The 20,191-nt window shown below is 35.2% G+C and overlaps 1 protein-coding gene across 1 annotated transcript in view; it reads left to right on the top strand.

Annotated features, from left to right (window-relative positions):
* The first annotated feature begins 1,821 nt into the window (after positions 1-1,821).
* Positions 1,822-20,191, top strand: part of ENDOD1 (endonuclease domain containing 1) — a 33,041-nt gene continuing 14,671 nt past the window's right edge. Inside the window, exon 1 of the mRNA XM_003764309.4 lies at positions 1,822-2,290. Coding sequence (XP_003764357.1) covers positions 1,994-2,290 — 297 coding nt within the window. The 5' untranslated portion in view covers positions 1,822-1,993. The remainder of the gene's footprint in view (positions 2,291-20,191) is intronic.

Genomic DNA, 20,191 nt, shown 5'->3' on the forward strand with positions numbered 1-20,191 from the left:
TTTTGACTAATGCTAATTTGCTTACCAGTATTCTAAAAGTCAAGCCAAGTAAGATTTTTTAGAAATAACAAAATGAATAGAAGCTTAATAAATTAGTCTTTTTTCAGTAATGTCATTATTAAATCTGGTTTTGTTATTATTTCTTATTTCATTTCATACTTAGGTATATACATACACTAGCCATATGATTTCTATACATATCCATGATGGATAAAAAATCAGAGGAATGATGTGGCATTGAAATCAATTTGTCTTTGAAGAAAAATTGTTTGTTTAATTACCATCATTTAACTATGAACATAATGTGAAGACATCACTGGAATCATATGAAAGGTTTTTATATGGGAAGTGAATTTTGATCAGAATACTGAAAGTGGAAAAGATATAGCTCATTGTATCCAAAGCATTAAAATAGTAATTGATTTAAAGCTAACATTGACCTCATTAAGACTATCAGAATAACAATGTTTCTCAAACTTTTGCCCATGACATGGTATTAATTCTTTGCTTGGGGAATTCTTAGCTTGCTAAGAATGATTGGAGAGACTCTTCTTGTAAGTGCATGTAATTGCCAAGAATAAGTTCCATATAACTTTTTGAGAAACAACAGGATAAATTCCAAAATGTTTGAATTTCAAGAAGTATACTTGAATTTTATTGCTTCCATTTCACAGAAAGAACACAAAATTTATTCAACACTATGACAAATTGATGAAAGCTTTAGTTTAATAAAAACTTCTAAGTAATTAGCACTGTCTGAAAAAGGAATGTGTTACTCAGAAGGTAGCTAGTTGTCTAATACAATTTTTCAAGCAAGCTAGGGAACCACTTCTTAAAGCTATTATTGAGAGGATTTATACTTTTACTAGGGGGATAGAGCATTTGACCTTTGCACAAGTCCATGATTTTTATGTACTGACAACCATGAGAAGGAATAAGAGGCTTATATTAGCCCATGATTATCCTTTATGATAACAGTATGAGTCAGAAAATTGCTAATTGTTCTTCCATTCTACAAGCAATGTCAGGTGTCTGTGTGTGTGTGTGTGTGTGTGTGTGTGTGTATGTGTGTGTGTGTGTGTGTGTGTGTGGAGTTATACATATACAAATTAATTGTAAAATAATGAAATAAATGCCATGTAACACATAGAAATCAGTCTTATTCCCTTATAACCACATTTCACATTTTTTTCCTCTGAAATTTTCCACTGGAGAACAACTACATGACTACTTTATATATACATTTGGTGTACAGACTATACTTAATGCTAAGTTTTAATTCCCTATTAGCCCTTACAACCTGCTCTAGACACCATTTTCTCAGGAGACAGATCTGCTCTGTACCAAAACCTGTTTTTATCCCTATACTCAATATTCTAAATATACATTTAGCTATTTATATCCTGAGCACTGTGATCAGCGTCACCAAAAAAAAAAAAAAGAAAAAGAAGAAGGAAAAAGAAGAAGAAGAAGAAGAAGAAGAAGAAGAAGAAGAAGAAGAAGAAGAAGAAGAAGAAGAAGAAGAAGAAGAAGAAGAAGAAGAAGAAGAAGAAGAGAAAAAGAAGAAGAAGAAAAAGAAGAAGAAGAAAAAGAAAAAGAAAGAAAAAAAATCAAAGGGGAGGGGGAAGCGCCCTATCTCCTAGGACTTGAGCTTCCTTGAAACAGTTCTTTCCTGACACAATCTGATAGTTGCAGCCCAAGTCTTTCCAGCCATCACCAGTGGGGGAACCCAAAGGTACAGCCTCTAGTTGCTGATTTGTCTCTGCAGCCCGTGACACCCTACAGCTTCCATGCAATTTGGCAGTGCCCTGCCTGTAGAAAGAGTCCACTCCCAGAAGGGAAGGGCTGGGTTTCGTATTTCATTTCCCTTGTAAACCATTCCCAGATTCCAATCCACTTGCAGGGTTTCTTGCTCTTTCCAGTCAAAGACCTCAGAGTGAGTCCCCAGCCCAGATCGCTGAGGGAAGGCGCAGTCAATTTTAGGAAGTCCAATATGAGACCAGCATCTCTCCTTCCCCTCGGAAGCCTCTTTGTTTTCTCCTGGCTTGTAGAGGGCAGAATTGTCGGAGAGGATGAAGTCGGTTTTGCTGAATGTAACAAGTTCTTTTACGAAGAGACCCCGCCAGAAGGACTGGCTGAGCCTTTCCACGTGAAAATTTGTCAAAAATATAACGGCGAGGAGCGTTTTGCCACCTTGTACAGCATCCGAGAAAAGATACCTGTTTACTCGGCTTTTCGCTTTGCAGTCTCTGGAGAGAGCAGGGAGCAGGGTTGGATGATCGAACCCCAGGTGAGTCAAACATCTTTGTAGATATTCTGCAGTGCGACCCAAACCTGGGAAGGACGGTAATTCCTTCAGTTTCGCAATAGGAAAGACGGGACCTAAATGAGAGGAGGAGTGATGGGCACTCCCCGATGTGCTAGAATTTGCCTTCCTCCAACCTGAATTCAAATTCTCCCCGCCCATCTCCAAGCCTTTATATTCTGTGTAAGGAAATTGGAACTTCAGTTCATGAACTTTATTTCATTTTCATTCAAGTCCCTACAACACTAAGAAATGACGAAAGGAACCATTTGATTTCCTGAGAGACTCATCTAGACCCAGGGCCAATGAATTTGTTTAAAATTTTTTGATAATTATATTTCAAGATAATTGACTTCCTTTGTAATCTTATGTATTTAATTTTATAATTTTTTGAAATTTTAAAATATTCTGAGAATAGCTTTCTGGGTTTCACCAAAATGCAAAAGGATCCATAACACACACACAAAGTTTAAGATCCACTATTCTACACAGAAATTTATCTATATGGATGATTTTTCTTGAACAATTACTTTTATAAGGCAATCAAATAGCATAGGTCCCATGTGATAACTAAATTACACATACACTTTGCTTTACAATTTACAAGTTGTTTTCCTGTGAAGTAGGTAATATATTTTCTCTATTTTACAAACTGAGGAGACTGAGACTTAGAAAAGTTAATGACTTCTCTGAGGTCAAACAGTTTGAAAGCTAGGTTTTGATCTGTTTCTCGCTCCACCATGTAAAAATAATAAAAATAAGATCATATATATAATTGGAAAAAAGAAGATATTATTTTTAAAATGATCATATGGTCTCAAGACTTAACAAAAACATGCACAATAATTTTAACTCAGAAACACTATAAGATATTTAATTAATTTCTTCACAATTAAGAAATTTAGAAATTTGGAATAGTAGTTCCTATTATTCATTGTATTTTATCTTCCGTTCTACATTTGGGAAAATACCAGAAATTGTCAGATGAAATTTCATGTGAAATTAAGGGGTAAAAAGTAAGTTTTGGATTTTTTAAAAGGAATAACAAAGGGTTGGGAAATGTCTGCTACCTATTGGTTTGGTAGGAAGAACAAAATAATTTTCCTCAGTTCATCATTTCTCCACGATCAACTTCAAGGATTCAGAAATCAAGACTTCATCTGTTAAGTCACCCCCTGCAGTGTGCTGCAGTGTTCAATGTCAGCCAGTCAGAGGAATAGAAATGGCCCTCATTATTCAGCCTTCTGTCCCACACCTGCTGCTTCACCTACTATTCTACTTCTAAAATATTGTGACATGGGCATGAATGTATGCATGTAGGTGTGTGTGCACGTGTATGCACAAAACACACACAAACGTGCAGAATCCAATAATCCCTCACCTAGAAAGAAGGTTGTCCATCACTTTCCACTTGCCCAACTTTCTCACTTTGCCCACCTTGCTGCCAAGTCCTTCTCAAGCTTCCTGATGTAATGAACACACCCTAACCCAACCTGTTTCTGATCTCTTTAGTCTGCCCCCTTAGCCCCACCCAGATGAATACCAAGACAAGCACCTGGGTTTTCCTTTCTTAGAGTGAACATATATGGGCCCTGAAATAAAGCTGCTGTCTTGCAATAGCTGGTAAGTCCTCATTGTATAAATATATCAACATAGAAGCCATCTCTCCTCCCCCTCTCCCATACTGGAAGGATATAAAGGAATTAGAATTATGCATGTTCATCAACACAGGGAGAAAAAAAGTGATCAGAGTGTGATGGGTCTTCAGAAACTTCCTAGAGGATGTGAGTTTGAGTAGGAATGGAGTATAAGGGCATGAGCTGGCAAAGGACAGAGGAGATTCCAGATGAAGGGAAGGATACCTGCCAAGGTTTAAGATCAGGAACAAGGCATAGAAAGTTGATCAATCTAGTTAGATTAGGAAGTCTATAGTAGGGAATAATGTGGAGGGGGAAAAAAGGTTGATGAGATAGTTGAGAGGTAGGAAATTGAAAAAGGAACTCAAAGTCCAGACTGAGAATTCCCAAAAGTCTGGATAAGGAAGTACATGACAGTAGGGGTACTGGAAAATATGTGGTCTGGGAGACTTGGTTAAACATCCTAGTTCTGTGTCAGTATCCTTACTTCTGTGCCAAGCTGTGTAAACTTGGACAAATTGCTTAATATTTTACATTAAGCCCACATATTATAGAATCAAAGAAACTTCATATTTGGAAAGAAACTTAGAGGCTTTCTTTACTCAACCTTTACTCAGAGCATGAATTTCTCCTATAACATCTGACAAGTGGATATCCAGCTTCTGCTTGAGCATCTCTATTGAAAGAGAACTTGCCGCCTTCTGGAATAGGCCATTCTATTTTTGGACAGCTCATATTGTAAGGTGGTTAATTCATCTACTGCTCCAAAATCTGTTTTCTCACAATTTCTACCATTGATCCTAGTTCTGCCTTTGGAATCAAGCAGATAAGTCTAATTGCCCTCCACCTAATAGTTAGGATTTATTTATATGTTACCTTTCCCTTTAGACTGGAAGCTGCTTTTTTACCTTTCTTTCTATCTTCAAGTTATAGCTCAGCACCCTGCACATAATAGGTGCTTAATAAATGTTTATTGACACTGACTGAACAAATCTTTTAAAGTACCTATTACATTCCAGGCACTGTGCTAGAAATGAAGAGTCCCTCAAATAATTGAAATTGCCTTTACTTTAAAGGACTGGATGATTTCTTAGGTCCCCATTAGCTCTTCATTCCTTTCTTTGGTTTCCAGAAATAAAAAAAATTAACTTTCTGGGATGTACTATTGGAGCCCCATAGAGCATAATGAGGGTTCAGCTAATTGAGCAGAGATACCTAAATCCTGCCTCAGTCAGCATTGTGTCTGATACATGATGGTGTTCCATCATGTCTAAATAGGATGGTGTCTAAATAGGTCAGAACACTTATACATTATATAGTGCCTCATACCTACACTGGCTGAGCGCTTTGCATCTGCCTGCAAGCCACATATGCTGTAGCAAGAGCCATTTCTCTGGACAGCTCAGCTAAGAGCCAGTTCTAAATGCAGCCATTCTTTCATTCATTCCTCAGTCAATAAGCATTTGTTAAAGGACTGAATGTGTGTCAGACATCATGACAGGAGCTGGGGGATATAATGACCTGCCCTCTAGAAGTTTAGTTTCCTGGGAGAGGGGGAGAATGTTTCATATATGCCAAAAAGTACATATAAAGTATATGAAAAGTAAATAAAACATGATTTGTGGGGAGAGGGGAAGTGGAGAACAGTCACTATTGAAAAGGATCTGTTCCTCACACATGACATCTTCCATCCCTTTACCTTTGCAAGTACTATCCCCACCCCCTTTTCCTATGATAGAATTCTATCCATCCTCACCTTTACTTCTTAATTTCCCTGACTTTCTTCAAATCTCAGACCATATATTTTGTACAGAGCTGAGGAAGGACAACATTCTAGGCATGAAAAGCACCATGAGCAGAAAAAAAAAAAACACATCAGGAGATGGAATGGAGGCTATAAAGACTATCAAATGGATTAGTCTGATTGAAAGGAAGATGTGTGAGGGGAAGATTGTGAAAGGCTTCTTGATGATGATGGTATTTTAGCTAGTACTTTAGTATCAAATCCCATTACAAAGAGATACTTAGCTGTGAAGTTCACATTTTGTTTGGCATATAGCACTTCAAGACTGAATCATTTCACCCAAACAGAGGATATACTTTTATGACATGTTATGAGATCAGCACTATTATTAGGCTCTCAACTGCTAGGGGAGGCAGCAAAGACAAAAGGGAAGCTTCACCCTTGCCTTAGGTTATGGAGTGAGTCAGTGACAGAGATGTGAATCCCAGGCTCCCTGTGTGAGCTCGTTCTTTTCAGTTGCTTTGATTGAGCCAAAGGAGAATCCTAAGGGGCGATGGAGGGAGAGGAGAGTTTTTGGAGGCTAAGGAAAAATAGAAAATTTGTTATGAGGTAGGCATTATTGCTTGATGGAATAAACAGTCAAACTAGGTTTGACTTGATTGCTCCTAATACAACCTATGGCTTTGGAAAGGTATCTTAAACCCCTGAAGCCTTGGTTTCCTCCTCTAAAAATTAAGAAGGTTGAACCAGATGGCCTTTGTATGCAGATGGTCTGCCAAGAAGGATCTGAAGCATAGGAAACTAGGATCTAGGACTAGGATCATAGGAAACTAGGAAACTAAGGATACTTATCTCAGTTTTCCATTGCTAGGATGCAAAATTTTTTTTCAGTCCCTGGAACAGTGGAGGTGGGGCAGAAGTCTAACAATTTCCTCCAGTTCTACTTGTAATAGCCACTGGAGTTGGTTGGGAAGATGGGGGAAGGCAAATGATGGTTATGGGATGCTTAAAAATATAAGGATAAGGTTGCTTTTGTTGAGACTCCAGTGAACAATATACCAACTAAACTATAATTTACCCTATTATGTTGAGCAAATCAATGAGATAATGTCTATAAAGGGCTTCCTGAATCATAAAGTTGTATACCAAGAACAGCTAACTGTTATGAAGGAGGACAAAAGCAACAACATTTTTAGCAGGGCAGAACAGCATGTCACCAAAAATGACTCCCTTATTGACTGGCCAGTCATTACAAAGATACCATGATGGTTTCTTAGGCATGTCATTTAAATGCCGTGGGCCTGTAGTTTCCTCATGTATAAAATGAGGGATCCAAATTGTTCCCATAATATCTTAAAATATCCAGTACAGAATTTTGAACAGAAAAGGTTCATAGTGAAAAGTTATGGAATGAATGCATGAGTTAGTTAATGGAAAATGAGAGCTCTATGTGCTCTATCTCTCCCTACTGATCAACCAAGAAGCCAGCTGCTCAAAAGGAAGTAATTCCATTATACAAACATGTTGAGCAATGACATTCCAATCCATTGTATTCTGGGTAAAAATGGAAAACTAGATAGAGTTTTGTCCAAAGTAAATCCTTCAAGCCTTCTTCACTACTGTGATACATACAGTTGGGACACAAATTCTTTTTCTGAGCATTTTTCTGAGCTCCAGAGGCTGTATTTAATGACTAATTTTTATTTGCATCTTACTGTTTCTGTATGATTTAAATCTCAGTTTCAGAGATAGTTTAAGATCTTTGTAAAATACTAGAAAGTAATTTTTCCTATCATTTGCCTAAGCTAATCTGGTGATAAAAAACCTCTTTCAGTTATATGAGATCAAACCATTCAACACATTAAGCATCAAATTCAGATAATCCATTCTTCCTTCCTTCCTTCCTTCTTCCCTTCCTTCCTTCCTTCCTTCCTTCTTGCCTTCCTTCCTTCCTTCCTTCCTTCCTTATCATATGCCAATTTCACATGAACTCAATGAAGCATTTTCCAAGTTCACTGTATTGACTGCATAGTTTAGTATTTTGTAGATGTGATCAAAAAATTAAAAACAAAACAAACAAACGTTAGCTTGAGGCCTACAATAACCCAAACAATCATTCATCCTGATTTAATTTTAGCTGCATGGACAAATATTCTTAGAAATATAATGAATATGATTTTGATTTTTTTTAATTCAATATTTAGTTCCTTTTTGAAAAATTGACTCTAAAAAGAAAAAGGAAAAAAAAACCTCTCATATCCCCAATTATCAGAAGTATATATGCTTTTAAGAGTTTATACTATCTAATACAGCTTTTAGGACTACTTTTGACCAAAAAACAATATAGAATAATACTAATATGTTCTATTTTTTCTTTATGATTCATAACATTTCTCTATACATTTACCCTAGGGTCTCTAGAACCATAAACTATGACAGATATCTCATTAATAATTTATCTCCTGCAGAGTATATCCATTTGGCAATTGAGAAAAAAGGAGAAGAATAGAGAAACTGACTCTAGGGGATTATTAGGAGAGCCCAGAATAGAAAGAAGTCCATTACCTCATTATAGTTATGCATTTTAGTATGTACTTAGTGTCTGAAAGAAGTCATACTTCTTTCTGAAGCTAAGAGAAAAAAAAATACAAGTGTGCCTTGCTTTACATTATAAATGTGTTGTTTAAGCATCAAAGGCATGTCAATTTTTAGGGTTTTTAAAATAAAACATAATTTTTCATTGATTTAGGTTATAATTTTAGAGATACTTGTATTTGAATTTAAGCAGAACAGTGAGTTTACAAAAATGAAATTTGTCATAAAGAGCTTCTGACTCCAGATGCTTTGAACACACACACACACACACACACACACACACACACAAGCTCCCAGCCTTTTTACAATGATCTGTAACCAAATTAACAAATGAAGAAAGCTCTTATTTAAAGGAATCTTGTATAAGTACAAATGATTGTTTCTATTCTTTTTAAAGGTAGTATATGTGTGTGTGTGTGTGTGTGTGTGTGTGTGTGTGTTCACCAGCATTAGAGCATATTTAAGCAGTTGCTAGCATTAAAACTGTACATTGATTAGTTATAGGCTATCAGTGCCTTCTTCACTGGCATCATTGTGAATATGAAAAGGGCTGACAAACCCATTTTAATAATTTACCAATTTTGGTAAAAGTCCTCTTTTTAGAGAAAATGTAGATTCATTGACTCACATGATTAAAGAGATCATGTTAGAACTGGAAGAAACCAGAAATCATCTGGTGCAATATTCTCATTATGCCATCATAGTACAAGAACTTATCTAGAAGCAACTGGAGGTGCAATGGACCTGTATTGGTCCTAGAATCAGGGAGAATAAGTTCAAATCTAGCCTCAGATACTAGCTGTATGACTTTGCCTCAGTTTCCTAAAGTGTAAATGGGGATAACAATAGCACCTACATCACAGGATTATAGTGAGGATTAAATGAAATATTTGTAAAAAAAGGCTCAGCATAGTATCTGACAATATAATAGGTTGTTTATAAATGCTTGTTCCCTTCTCTATCTAATCTTTATAGATTACCATTATAAAGATCATCATCATGAATAAAACCACTCAGTAAGGGTGTTTGACTGTCTGGAAACACAATCATTATAATCACCATCCTTTTTGTTATTATCTTTCATTTATATAGCATGTTAAGGTTTGCAAAGTCACCTATCATAACAACAACTTATGAGATAAATGTTATTATTATGTTCCTTTTACAGATGAGGAAATTGAAGCTGAGAAAAGATTAATTTGCTTGCCTCGAGTCATATAACTAGTTAGTGTTTAAAAGCAAATTCAGACTCAAGTGGATTCCAAGTCCTATGCTATATCTGCCATATATGAGAATTTGCTTCAGAGATAGGATAGGCAGGTTAGTAGCTTCCAGTACTGGGGGATGATTAGGATTCTATTGAGTCACAGTTTCAGATAGATTCTCTTCCTGAGAGTGAGTTATCTGAAAGGGAGGATCAAAAATTCAGATTTACTTCCTCTGTCTACACACCTTCCTTCTTTCTCTCCTTCCTTCCTTCTTTTTTTTTCTTCCTTTTTTCCTTTCCTTTGCCCTCCCTCCCTTCTTCCTTCCTTTCTTCTTCCTTCCTTCCTTTTTTCTCTTCTTCCTTTATTCCCTCCCTCCTTCTTTCTTTCCTTTCTTTTTTCTCTTCCTTCCTTTATTCCTTCCCTCCCTCCTTCCTTCCTTCATTTCCTCCTTCCCCCTTCCCTCCTTCCCTTCCTTCTTTCCCTCCTCCTCTTCTTCTTTCCTTCATTCCCTCCTTCCTTCCTTTCTTTCTTTTCTCAGAACAACTGTATGGCATCCTTCTTGCACAATATAAGAGATGTCCCATAACCCTGTTCCAAGTCCTGTTGAGTCTTAGAAGGATTTCACTGAACATTCTATCAATTTCCCATTCCTTTCCTCTTCCCCTTTTCCATAACTAAAGAGGACATTCAATCATGGAAAAAAAATCCAGGGTAGTTCTCCACCAAAGATTTTGCATTTATTACAGGGTTTAGTCTGTTCCCTCCTTATAAGACATCATCTTGCCATTTCTATCTTCACAACAGCTCTCCACTCTCATAACCACTTCATTGCTTCTCACTTGGGCTATGGCTAATTGGTCTCCCTGCCTCAGGTCTTTTAATCTCTCCAGTCCAAATTGCAAATGGTACCAAAGCAATATTCTTAAAATTAAGATCTGACCAGTTTGGTTTGGATTAGGTACTAAGCTCTTTTCCCACTCAAGTGTTAAGATTTTGTGAATCCTGGATGACTGGGATTATGGAAAGTTCCAAAGCAGTTAGATATGGTAGTGGTCAAGACAAACAAGACATAGGATGATGCTGGAAGAAGAAACAGAAAAAAAAGAAAAACAAAAAAAGAAGGAAAGAGTATCAACATTATAAAAATACAGAATAACAACCAAGTTTGAAAAGAGAGATGAATACAGAACAATTTTGTTTCCACCATGATAAATTTAATATACATTTTAAAAAGATAAATTGTATCTACCAAATTCATATTCTTCACATACATTTTTTTTATTTGGATATTAAAATGTTCTTATTTAATATCATTTATAATAGCAAATAAAATTTTAGAAAGAACACTAAAAGAAAAAAGAAAAAAAATCTGACCATGTCATTTCCCCAGATCAACAAATCCTTTATTACTTCTAAAATAAAATATAAACACTTTTACTTAGGATTTAAAGCTCTTCATTACCTGGTCTTAGTCTTTCAGCTATTCCAACTTTATTTCACATTATACTGTTCCATGCATTCTATGGACCAGTTATATGGCCTATTTGTTTTTCTTCACTTATGACTGTTTATGTCCAGACTCCATTCCTTTACACTGGCCACCCTTCCCTTTCTGGGATGCTAAGACTCAGCTCAAAATGCCACTTCTGTAGAAAGTCTTTCTTCATCCCCACCTGATAGTGCCTTTGCCCCCAAGTTTACCTTGCATCAGCTTTGATATATTTTGTAAATAGCTAATATAGGTACCTACTCTCTTTTCCATTCAAAATTAAACTCTTTGAGTGCAGGGATTGTTCCATTTGTCTATTTACAGTGCCTAGTATAGGTCCTTTTATATATAGTAAGTGTTTAACAATTCTTTTTGTTTATTTTCCAAATTAGATTTTATTAATAAAACAGGTAAAAACTGATTTATCAGTCTTCATATAGAACTGCAGATGAAGCTGAAAAAACCAAGCCCCATTTTCAAAATAATTCATTAAATGCAAATGCTTTTGTTCTTCTGTTTAATTATTTAGGATTTTATCACATCTTTGCTGATTGATTGATTGCTAACTTTAGTCACTGCCAATAGTCACAGAGGAATTTCCTTAGAGTTTAGAATGAAATAGAAAAATAGACAGGAGAGAGTTATAGAGTTGATGGAGTCCTCAAAGCAGTTGAATTTTAGGCATTCCAGATGAATGAGGGACTGCCCTAGGGGTGAAATATTTTAAAAAGAGAGACAGAAACAGAGATGGACAAAAAAATTAGTAGTAATCAAACAAGAGATAGTGCTTATATTATATTTTTCAACCATGTAAGGCCAAGTTTTCTTTAAATTTTCTTAATTTCCTGGGTTCCTTTTACTTAATATGGCATCTTTGGATTTTTATGTGTTGCAGGAATTTATTTGTTTATTTAAAAAAATAATTGCTTGTTTCTCTTTTAAAATACATTGATAATATATTTTTTTTAAATAGTAGTTTTCTGTAAATTCTTTTCCAGTGTACACATCTATGTTATTTGTTTCTTATTTAGGGGTTACATCTTACATATAAAGGGTTGGTCTTGATTTGGTTCATTATTATACTTAACTGTGTCTAATTTATTTTTTTTTTTATTTTTAGAGTTTATCTTTATTTTTCTTTGTTCTATGCTATAGATATTAAGAACAAAACTTTTTAGTAAACAAATGTAATTACAATAAACCTCTTCCTTTTTATGCCATTACAAGCAAAATAAATTTATAACACAATATATAAGTATACCAAAATTATGTATTTTAAAAGCAGAGAAAGATACTCAAAACTTAAAAGCGGATCTAATTTATTTCACCATGATACATACTTTTTCATGGGACAGAGAAGCACCAAAGGGGATCAGACAACCAAAAAATCAAGATCATTCATTAGTATTTCCCATTATAAAACTGAGTATTTTAGTTTCAATGACAAGAACTTTAACAAAAAAGAAAAGGGAAAATGTCAGGGTTTTACAGAAGGAGATATTTCCAATTTGATCTTAATCCTTGCTTCACTCTAACTTGTATAACATTTAACATTTACAAAGAATTTTACATACAAACAAACTTGTATCTGAATTTTCAATGAAGTTTTCTTGCATATTAAAATCCAGGAAGATTCCTTTATGAACTGAATCTAGTTTGGAAAGAATGAGACCTTTAGTGTCCTCATTGCTAGGTTGTTGGCTAGCACAATCCACTCCAACAATACATCTACTCTGAGAGTCGTTTAGTCCTCTACATGAGAATTAACATGTCTACATAGGAGTACTGATTTGTTCAGCCCAGTACTAATCAGGGAAAGGATTACTCCAAACCAGATTCTTTTGCTGAATTAACAGATCTGATGACGATGTAATTAGGTCACAATGTTACCATAGAAGCCAAATTTTGACAGGATTTTATAATAAAGGAAGAGATAACCATTGAATCACATAGCACTAACATTTGGGAAATAGGAAAGAAAGTCTGTTTTCTCTTTTGATCCCTTTTTTAGTCTGAAGATAGAGCAGACATCATAATTAATGGAGCTAATGAAACAGTATAATCACTTCGTATGCTGTTTTGATTGATTTTAATTTAATGCATGTGTTGAAACATTTTAAAAATGCTTCTTTTCTAGTAATGGTCATTTTGGTTTTTTATTCCATTGTTTCTCAGAGAGTTACCTAGAATACTGGAGTTTAAAGACCCTACAAAGATCTTATATCCAGTGTATATGTCAGAGGCAGGATCTCTGGTTCCCATCTTGTCTTCCCAATCAGTCTTGGTTCCCATCACCAGCTTCCTATTCATTCCAGCATACCTTTTCTCCCTGAAAGATTAAAGATGTACAAATGGCCAGCTTTTCAAAAAATGGATGAGAATAATCTTTCTACAATAGGCTTTTGAACTTAACCCCAAATTTTATTAAAAATCTTAGATATGTTAATAAAGGGTGGTTCATGAAAACCCAGAAAAAGAAGCTGATGATCACAAAGAGTCAATATACCTTCTCAAGAACAGGTTGTGCCTGTTCTAACTTCATTTATTTCTTTTTTCCTGGGGGTGGGGTGGAGGGATAAGGTTGCATTATTGATAGACCATGGCTATTCTATATGTAGCATTTAATTAGTTTTTAGCAAAGCATTTGGTAATTTTTTTTCATTCTATATATACCCTGCCTAAGGATGTTCAGTAAATACAGATTGAAAAGCATCAACTCATTTGTAAAACTATGAAATCCTGTTTTCATGTAGTAGGTAGCAGGTAAAATGCCTCTGGTCAGTCTCCCTGCAATAGTCCCTGTGCAACATCAGCATGGGCATCTGCTATTTATACACTTTAAATGACTACAGTTGTCATAAGGAAAGGTAACAAGCCCCCTTTTAAAGTATATTGGTCCATTAAACATGATACTAATACTAACATAGTTACCATTATTTTCCAAAATGCTTTCTTATACACTGTATATTTTGATCACCACTACAATGAGAATAGATATTATTAACATTAATTTATGAGAAAGCAAAGCTTGAGAAAGATTACATAACTTAGAGTCACACAATCAGCAAATAAGAGAGGTGAGGCTTGAATTTCATCATTGAGCTTTTCTTTCTTTCTATATAAAATGCTTAGAACAAACCTAAGAGGGAGGTTGTGCAATGACTGTTATCTCCATTTCACATATGGAACTCAAAGAGATTAAATATCTTCTACAAAGTCACATGGCTTTAATGGTCAATTAGCAGAGGCAGCTCTCTGCAACATAAAAATATATGTAACTCCAAAGGGGAAAAAAAATTTTTTTAAAGCAAAAACACTCATTTGCCTAAACAATTTTGTGAGGAGTAGGAAGAGAGGAATGATGTACAATGCTCCAAAGTACAATATTCATTGTCATCTATTTAATTTTAATACCTAGCCATCTAACCAGACAGTTTTCACCTATCTTCTCAAATACTTCAAGCTGAGAACCACAACAGCCTTCAAAGTGAAAGGCCCAGGAAGAAAAACCAAAAGAACTAGAAATATTTTTTAAGAGGGAATTATTTCTTTTCCACTTAATAATATTTTTCCAATTATGTGTAAAATAATTTTCAACATTTGCTTTTGTATGATTTCCAAATTTATTTCTCCCTGCCTTCCTTTCTTCTCCTCTCCCCAAGACTAGTAATCTGAGATAGCTTATACATATATAATAATTTTAAAAATATTTCCATATTAAGTTGTGAAAGAAAAATCAGAACAAAAGGAAAAAAATCTATGAGAAAGAAAAAAAAGGTGAAAATAATATGCATCAGTCTGCATTTAGTCTCTATAATTCAGTTCTTTCTCTGGATGTGGATGGCATTTTCCATCACAAATCTATTGGAATTATTTTAGATGATTGTGTTACTGAGAAGAGCCAAGTCTATCAAAATTGATCATCATACAAATTTCCTGTTATTGTATAAAATGTTCTCCTGGTTCTGCTCACTTCACTCAGCATCAGTTCATGTAAGTCTTTCCATGTTTTTCTGAAAAAGTGCACCTGCTCATCATTTCTCAAACAACAATAGTATTCCATCACATTTATATAACAACTTATTCAGCCATTCCCTAACTGATGGGTATTCCCTCAATTTCTAATTTCATGTCACCACAAAAAGAGCTGCTATAAACATTTTTGCACATATGAGTCCTTTTCCCTTTTTTAATGATCTCTTTAGCATATAGACCCAATAGTGACACTGCTAGAACAAAGCTATGCACAATTTTATAGCCCTTTGGGCATAGGGACTAGCATTATTTAACTTGGAGGGAAAGCCAAAGGAGAACCTCTATAGGTTTCAAAAGATAGTATATGCAGAGATAAGAAACTGATGCTCTTTGTCCATCTTGAACAGATAATAAGAGAAAGATATGAAGATAACTTGTACAGTGGTATTAAAGGACATGTGAAAGATGGCTTGAGTATCTGCCCTTTATCTAAGACAGTTGTAGGTGGAGCCCTTGATGCTTTATAGCTTATTTCAAGGGCACAGAATTTTCATGTTTCTCTGTCCCTATTAACATTGCTAATAGGTAGTTCAAATGATGGTAAAAATAATATATATATTATTATTATTATTATTATTATTATTATTATTGTAAGGTTTCACAGAACCTTGAATAGTGTCTCTCAATAATGTTTCCCAAGATTTGTACAAGGAGAATAGAATTCTGTCAGGAGTTTGAAAAGTTCTTCCCAGGTTAGCAGTATTCTCACTGCCCCTGACATTACTCTGGTTCTCTCTATAGTCCAGCCCAACTGGACTATTCTAGGTTCCCCATTATGCTTCTCTGCATCTATATTATTGCTCAAACTTTTTCTTGCTGGAGTGACCTCTCTCCATCATTTTTTCTGCTTGCTTAAGTCTTCCTTGATCTTATCTGATCCACTCTTTATTTTGCATGTCACTAATGTACTATTTAGGGACAGTTAGATGGTCAGTGGATAGAGTGCTGGGCTTGGGGTTAGGTAAACTCATCTTTCTGAGTTCAAATTTGGCCTCAGATACTTATCAGCTGTGTCAGTTTGCTTCAGTTCCCTATCTATAAAAGGAGCTAGAGAAGGAAATGACAAATCATTTTAATATCTTTGCCAAGAAAACCCAAAATGGGTTCATGAAGAGTTGATTGAATGTGACTGAAAAATGACTAAACAACAAAAAATTAACTATTATGTATGTTATGATTATCCATGTATTATTCATCTTATGTCTTTACTAGAATATAAACCAAAGGCAATTAGATGGCCCATAGATAAAGAGCTGAGATGCAAATCATCCTTTAGTCATCTAAATTCTGGGCAATTCATCTAATCACTTCATGCCTAAATTTCCTTATCTGTAAAGTGAGGGACTTAATGATGAACTTAATGATGTCTAAGAGCCCTTCTTAGCCTCACATCTATGACAAGGAATTGTGACTTATCTAAAATTTACACTTGTTTTATCATGAAGCACTAGGCCCTGCGCACTGTAGATATTTAATAAACTTTGAGCTTAGACATGAAAGATCAGCTCCCCAAGATTGCCCTTGTATAGACCACATGGTCTTTCCAAGACTTTTTCAGTTTGAATAAATGAATATAAAAGCATTTTAAAGCATTTATTAAGCACTTACTATGTGCAAAGCACTATGTTAAGAGTAGGGGAGGGGTCCCCAGTAAAATGTAAACTTGAGGGCAGACACTTGGTGTATATCATCAGCCCAGTGACTTTCCCAGTGCCTTGATCTTGCGTGTCATATATGTTTCAGAAATTCTTATTTTATTGAAATAGAGGAGAGATGCAAAACGTTATGGGAGAATACAGAGATCATTACAGTGAATAAAACTAAATGCCAAGCTTTATCAATTCTTTGGAAATGAAAACAATATCCAATATGCTGTAGCATATTTCTTCTTTGCAGTTCTTTTCTTCTATGAATAAGAAGAAAGGAAATCAAAGCAGTAGAAAGGTTGTAAGCTGAGAAGTCAATGAAATCCAATATATATTTGAAAAGAATTGCCTCTTTTTACTAGGATCTACTAAGAAAGCCTAAGTCCTGGAATTTTTAAAAATAAAAGTTATTTGAAAAAAGTCCTAGATATACTTTTTGATACTTGGCTAATAGCAACATCTCAAATTTACAAAGTACTATACTTTGAAATTTTTTTTCACAATTTCACTGTATATTCACTGTGAATATTTATTCACATAGCTTCACTGTATATATTTACATTTTATATACATGTAGTTTATATATTAATTACATGCATTTATGTGTGGGACGGTTTTGACCACAAAAACAATCAGAGACTCTCAGTAAGAAAAAGCAAAAAGAGGTTTATTATGATCTCTCAAAAAAAGGTCATCTCAAAAAAACCCTGCCAAGGTGTTTGTCAGTAAAGGAGTGCAGAATACAAACTGCAAAGAACGATTAAATAGACCAGAAGCCCTCCCCACCTTTTCTCCCATTGTTTGGAGGAGAACAGATTTATACTCTACACGTGGAAATCTATCCCAGAAACAAAAGAATACAAATCAATAATAAACTCTTAATTTAAATTTCCCTAGAGAACTGCTGTACAAACAGACATCCTCTGATGAGAGAATTTAAAGCCATCATCACCTTTAAAAGAAGTACTTTAATGCTAATTAAAAGCTGATGGGAAACAGGAGGGAAATGTTCACTCAAGACAATAGAACACCTGCAACTTTTTAGCTATAATTCAACTTGTTATTAACAAAGTCTCAAGTCAGAATTATGTCATATTCTCATGATAGGGTTTTCACTCAGTTCATCTCACACAATTTAAGCATTGTTTGATTTATTTACACATATTCTAAATTACGTGTATAAATATGTACATGTACAATCTGAATACATTATGTTTATATATTTACATATTGTACATATACCATACATATTACCTATTATACATATACTATACACAAATTCAAATCTAGCCTCAGTCAGTCACTTGCTGTGTGACACTGGACAAGTGAATTAAGAAAACAACAGCTGTTTGCTTCAGTTTTCTCATCTGTAAAATAGGGATAACAATAATACTTTACAGGGTTGTTGTGAGGATAAGATGAGATAATGTGTAAAAGTTTTTAGCACAGTGCCTGGCACATAATAAGCACTATATAAATGTTACTTGTTTTTAATTAATTTCATCATTATCCTCACAGCAGCCTTGTGAGGTTGGTAGTACAAATATTATAGAACTGAACAAAATATCAGTCTGACTCACCAATTTTACAAATGCAGATGCTGAGGCACAAAAAAGTTAAGTGACAGTGACAAGAACCAACTGGAAAAAATCCAGGTTTCTTTTGTTGTTGTTGTTCTTGTTGAATGAGAAAGATTCATCTTCTGTTATTATTATTATTATTATTTTTGCTGAGGCAATTGGGGTTAAGTGACTTACCCAAGATCACATAGATAGGAAGTAGCAAAGTGTCTGAGGTCAAATTTGAACTCAAGTCCTCCTGACTTCAGGGCTGGTGCTCTATCCACTACACCACCTAGCTGCTGCCAAAACCCAAGTTTCTTGACTCCTAAAAACTGAGCTCAGAGTGTAAATATTATGCTGAAGACCACCCCATCAGGAAGGGACAGTGTAGATCTCACTAGCCCCAAGTCCATTTTTGCATTTCTCCTCTATTTCAATAGATTAATGTCACTCCTTAAGCAATCTTTGCCTTTGGGCTCCAAGCAGGAAGAACGATCTGTTAATAGTATGTTTGAGGAGGTTACAAATTTGCCAGGTGAGAAAAAAATGCATGAACACAGGGCACCATTCCATTATCTCCTTTTCACTTTGCGCTTGACTTAGAAGATTTGCTTCTTTTTTGTTTTTTTGTTTGTTCAATTGTCTTTCTCCAACAAGAAAGCACTGGAAGAAAAGAGGCAAAAGAAGGGATTAGGTGGGTAGGGGAGAATCTCCTTTTTTCAACCCTCCTCCTCATTTTTTCCCCTTTCCTTAAGATGTTTTCATTCTACTAAAGGAATTTTAATTCCCCAGCAAAGGGGAAATGAACTTTGGTGTTGTTATTCTCCCACCTCCACCCTCCCAAATAGGTCAGTTTAGATTATTTCTTTTCTGAGAGATGAAGATGTTGGCACACAACAGATCAAGTCTTCTCCAAACTTGTTCTCCACCCATCCTTTTAATCTGTCTCCTCCCATTTTTTTCAGTTCTACTAGTACTCTCACTCCTAGAGGGGAAAAGGCAGTTCCTTCCTGGAATCTTAATATATACTAATTCTTTCCATGGTTTGTTTTGATAGGACTTATGAAAAGCCTTCTGATCTTTGTTGCTTTCTAGTGCCTTCAGAAATGCATTTTAAAGGATCAAAGAGCATCTGGGATCTCCCTAACACTATATATGTATGGGTTTTTGGCTCTTGGGATCCAGTAGGATTTCACAAAGAGAGAAGCTTGAGTCCAAGTTGCTACCCGATAAAAGTAATCCATTTCGATGTCCATGAATAAATAACTTTTTAAAAAGACTCCCTGATTTATGCAGTAGAACAAAAATATTTCATTTATCCTTTCCATTCTGTTCTTCTTCCAGTAGCTCTTTCACTGAAATAGTAAAGGCCCCAAATATCACATAGGTGATATGGCTCAGGAGAAAGCTGGAGAGGACAACTAATTTATACTGCCTTGTCTGGAAATATCTGTACTAAACTATCCTGGCAGATGCTTCTTTATCATTGGCTTAAAATTCTCCAGGGAAGGAGAATTTCCCTTCAGTGTTTAATAGCCCTGTCAAAAAGGCTTTCTTTGGAAGTAATTCTCTTATGCTGGACCTTAAATCCATAGGTACCCAGCATTTTTGTAGAATAAACACTTAAACATTTAAAACTATAATTAAATGCTCCCTGTACCTTCTATCTTTTCTCCTACAGACTATGTAATCTCAATTCTTTAGCCTTTCTGCAGAGATCATTTTGCTCAAAATAATCTAAAATAGATGGGGCCAGAAGGCTGTGAGATAGCCCTGGGTGTCTTTAGAGAGGTACAGTAGTCCAGACAAATTACTTAAAAGAGGCAGTCACAGATGGGCTCTGTGATTGTCTGTGCTATTTGTGACATGGCCTTACTATTCCTTTCTTTAGATTGATTACTTACAGACTTACCGAATATATATTTCTTGGATGGCATTTTCCTTTCTCTCTATATCCTGGCTTTAGGACA

The sequence above is a fragment of the Sarcophilus harrisii genome, chromosome 3, assembly GCF_902635505.1.
Source record: "Sarcophilus harrisii chromosome 3, mSarHar1.11, whole genome shotgun sequence".
Classification (NCBI taxonomy): domain Eukaryota; kingdom Metazoa; phylum Chordata; class Mammalia; order Dasyuromorphia; family Dasyuridae; genus Sarcophilus; species Sarcophilus harrisii.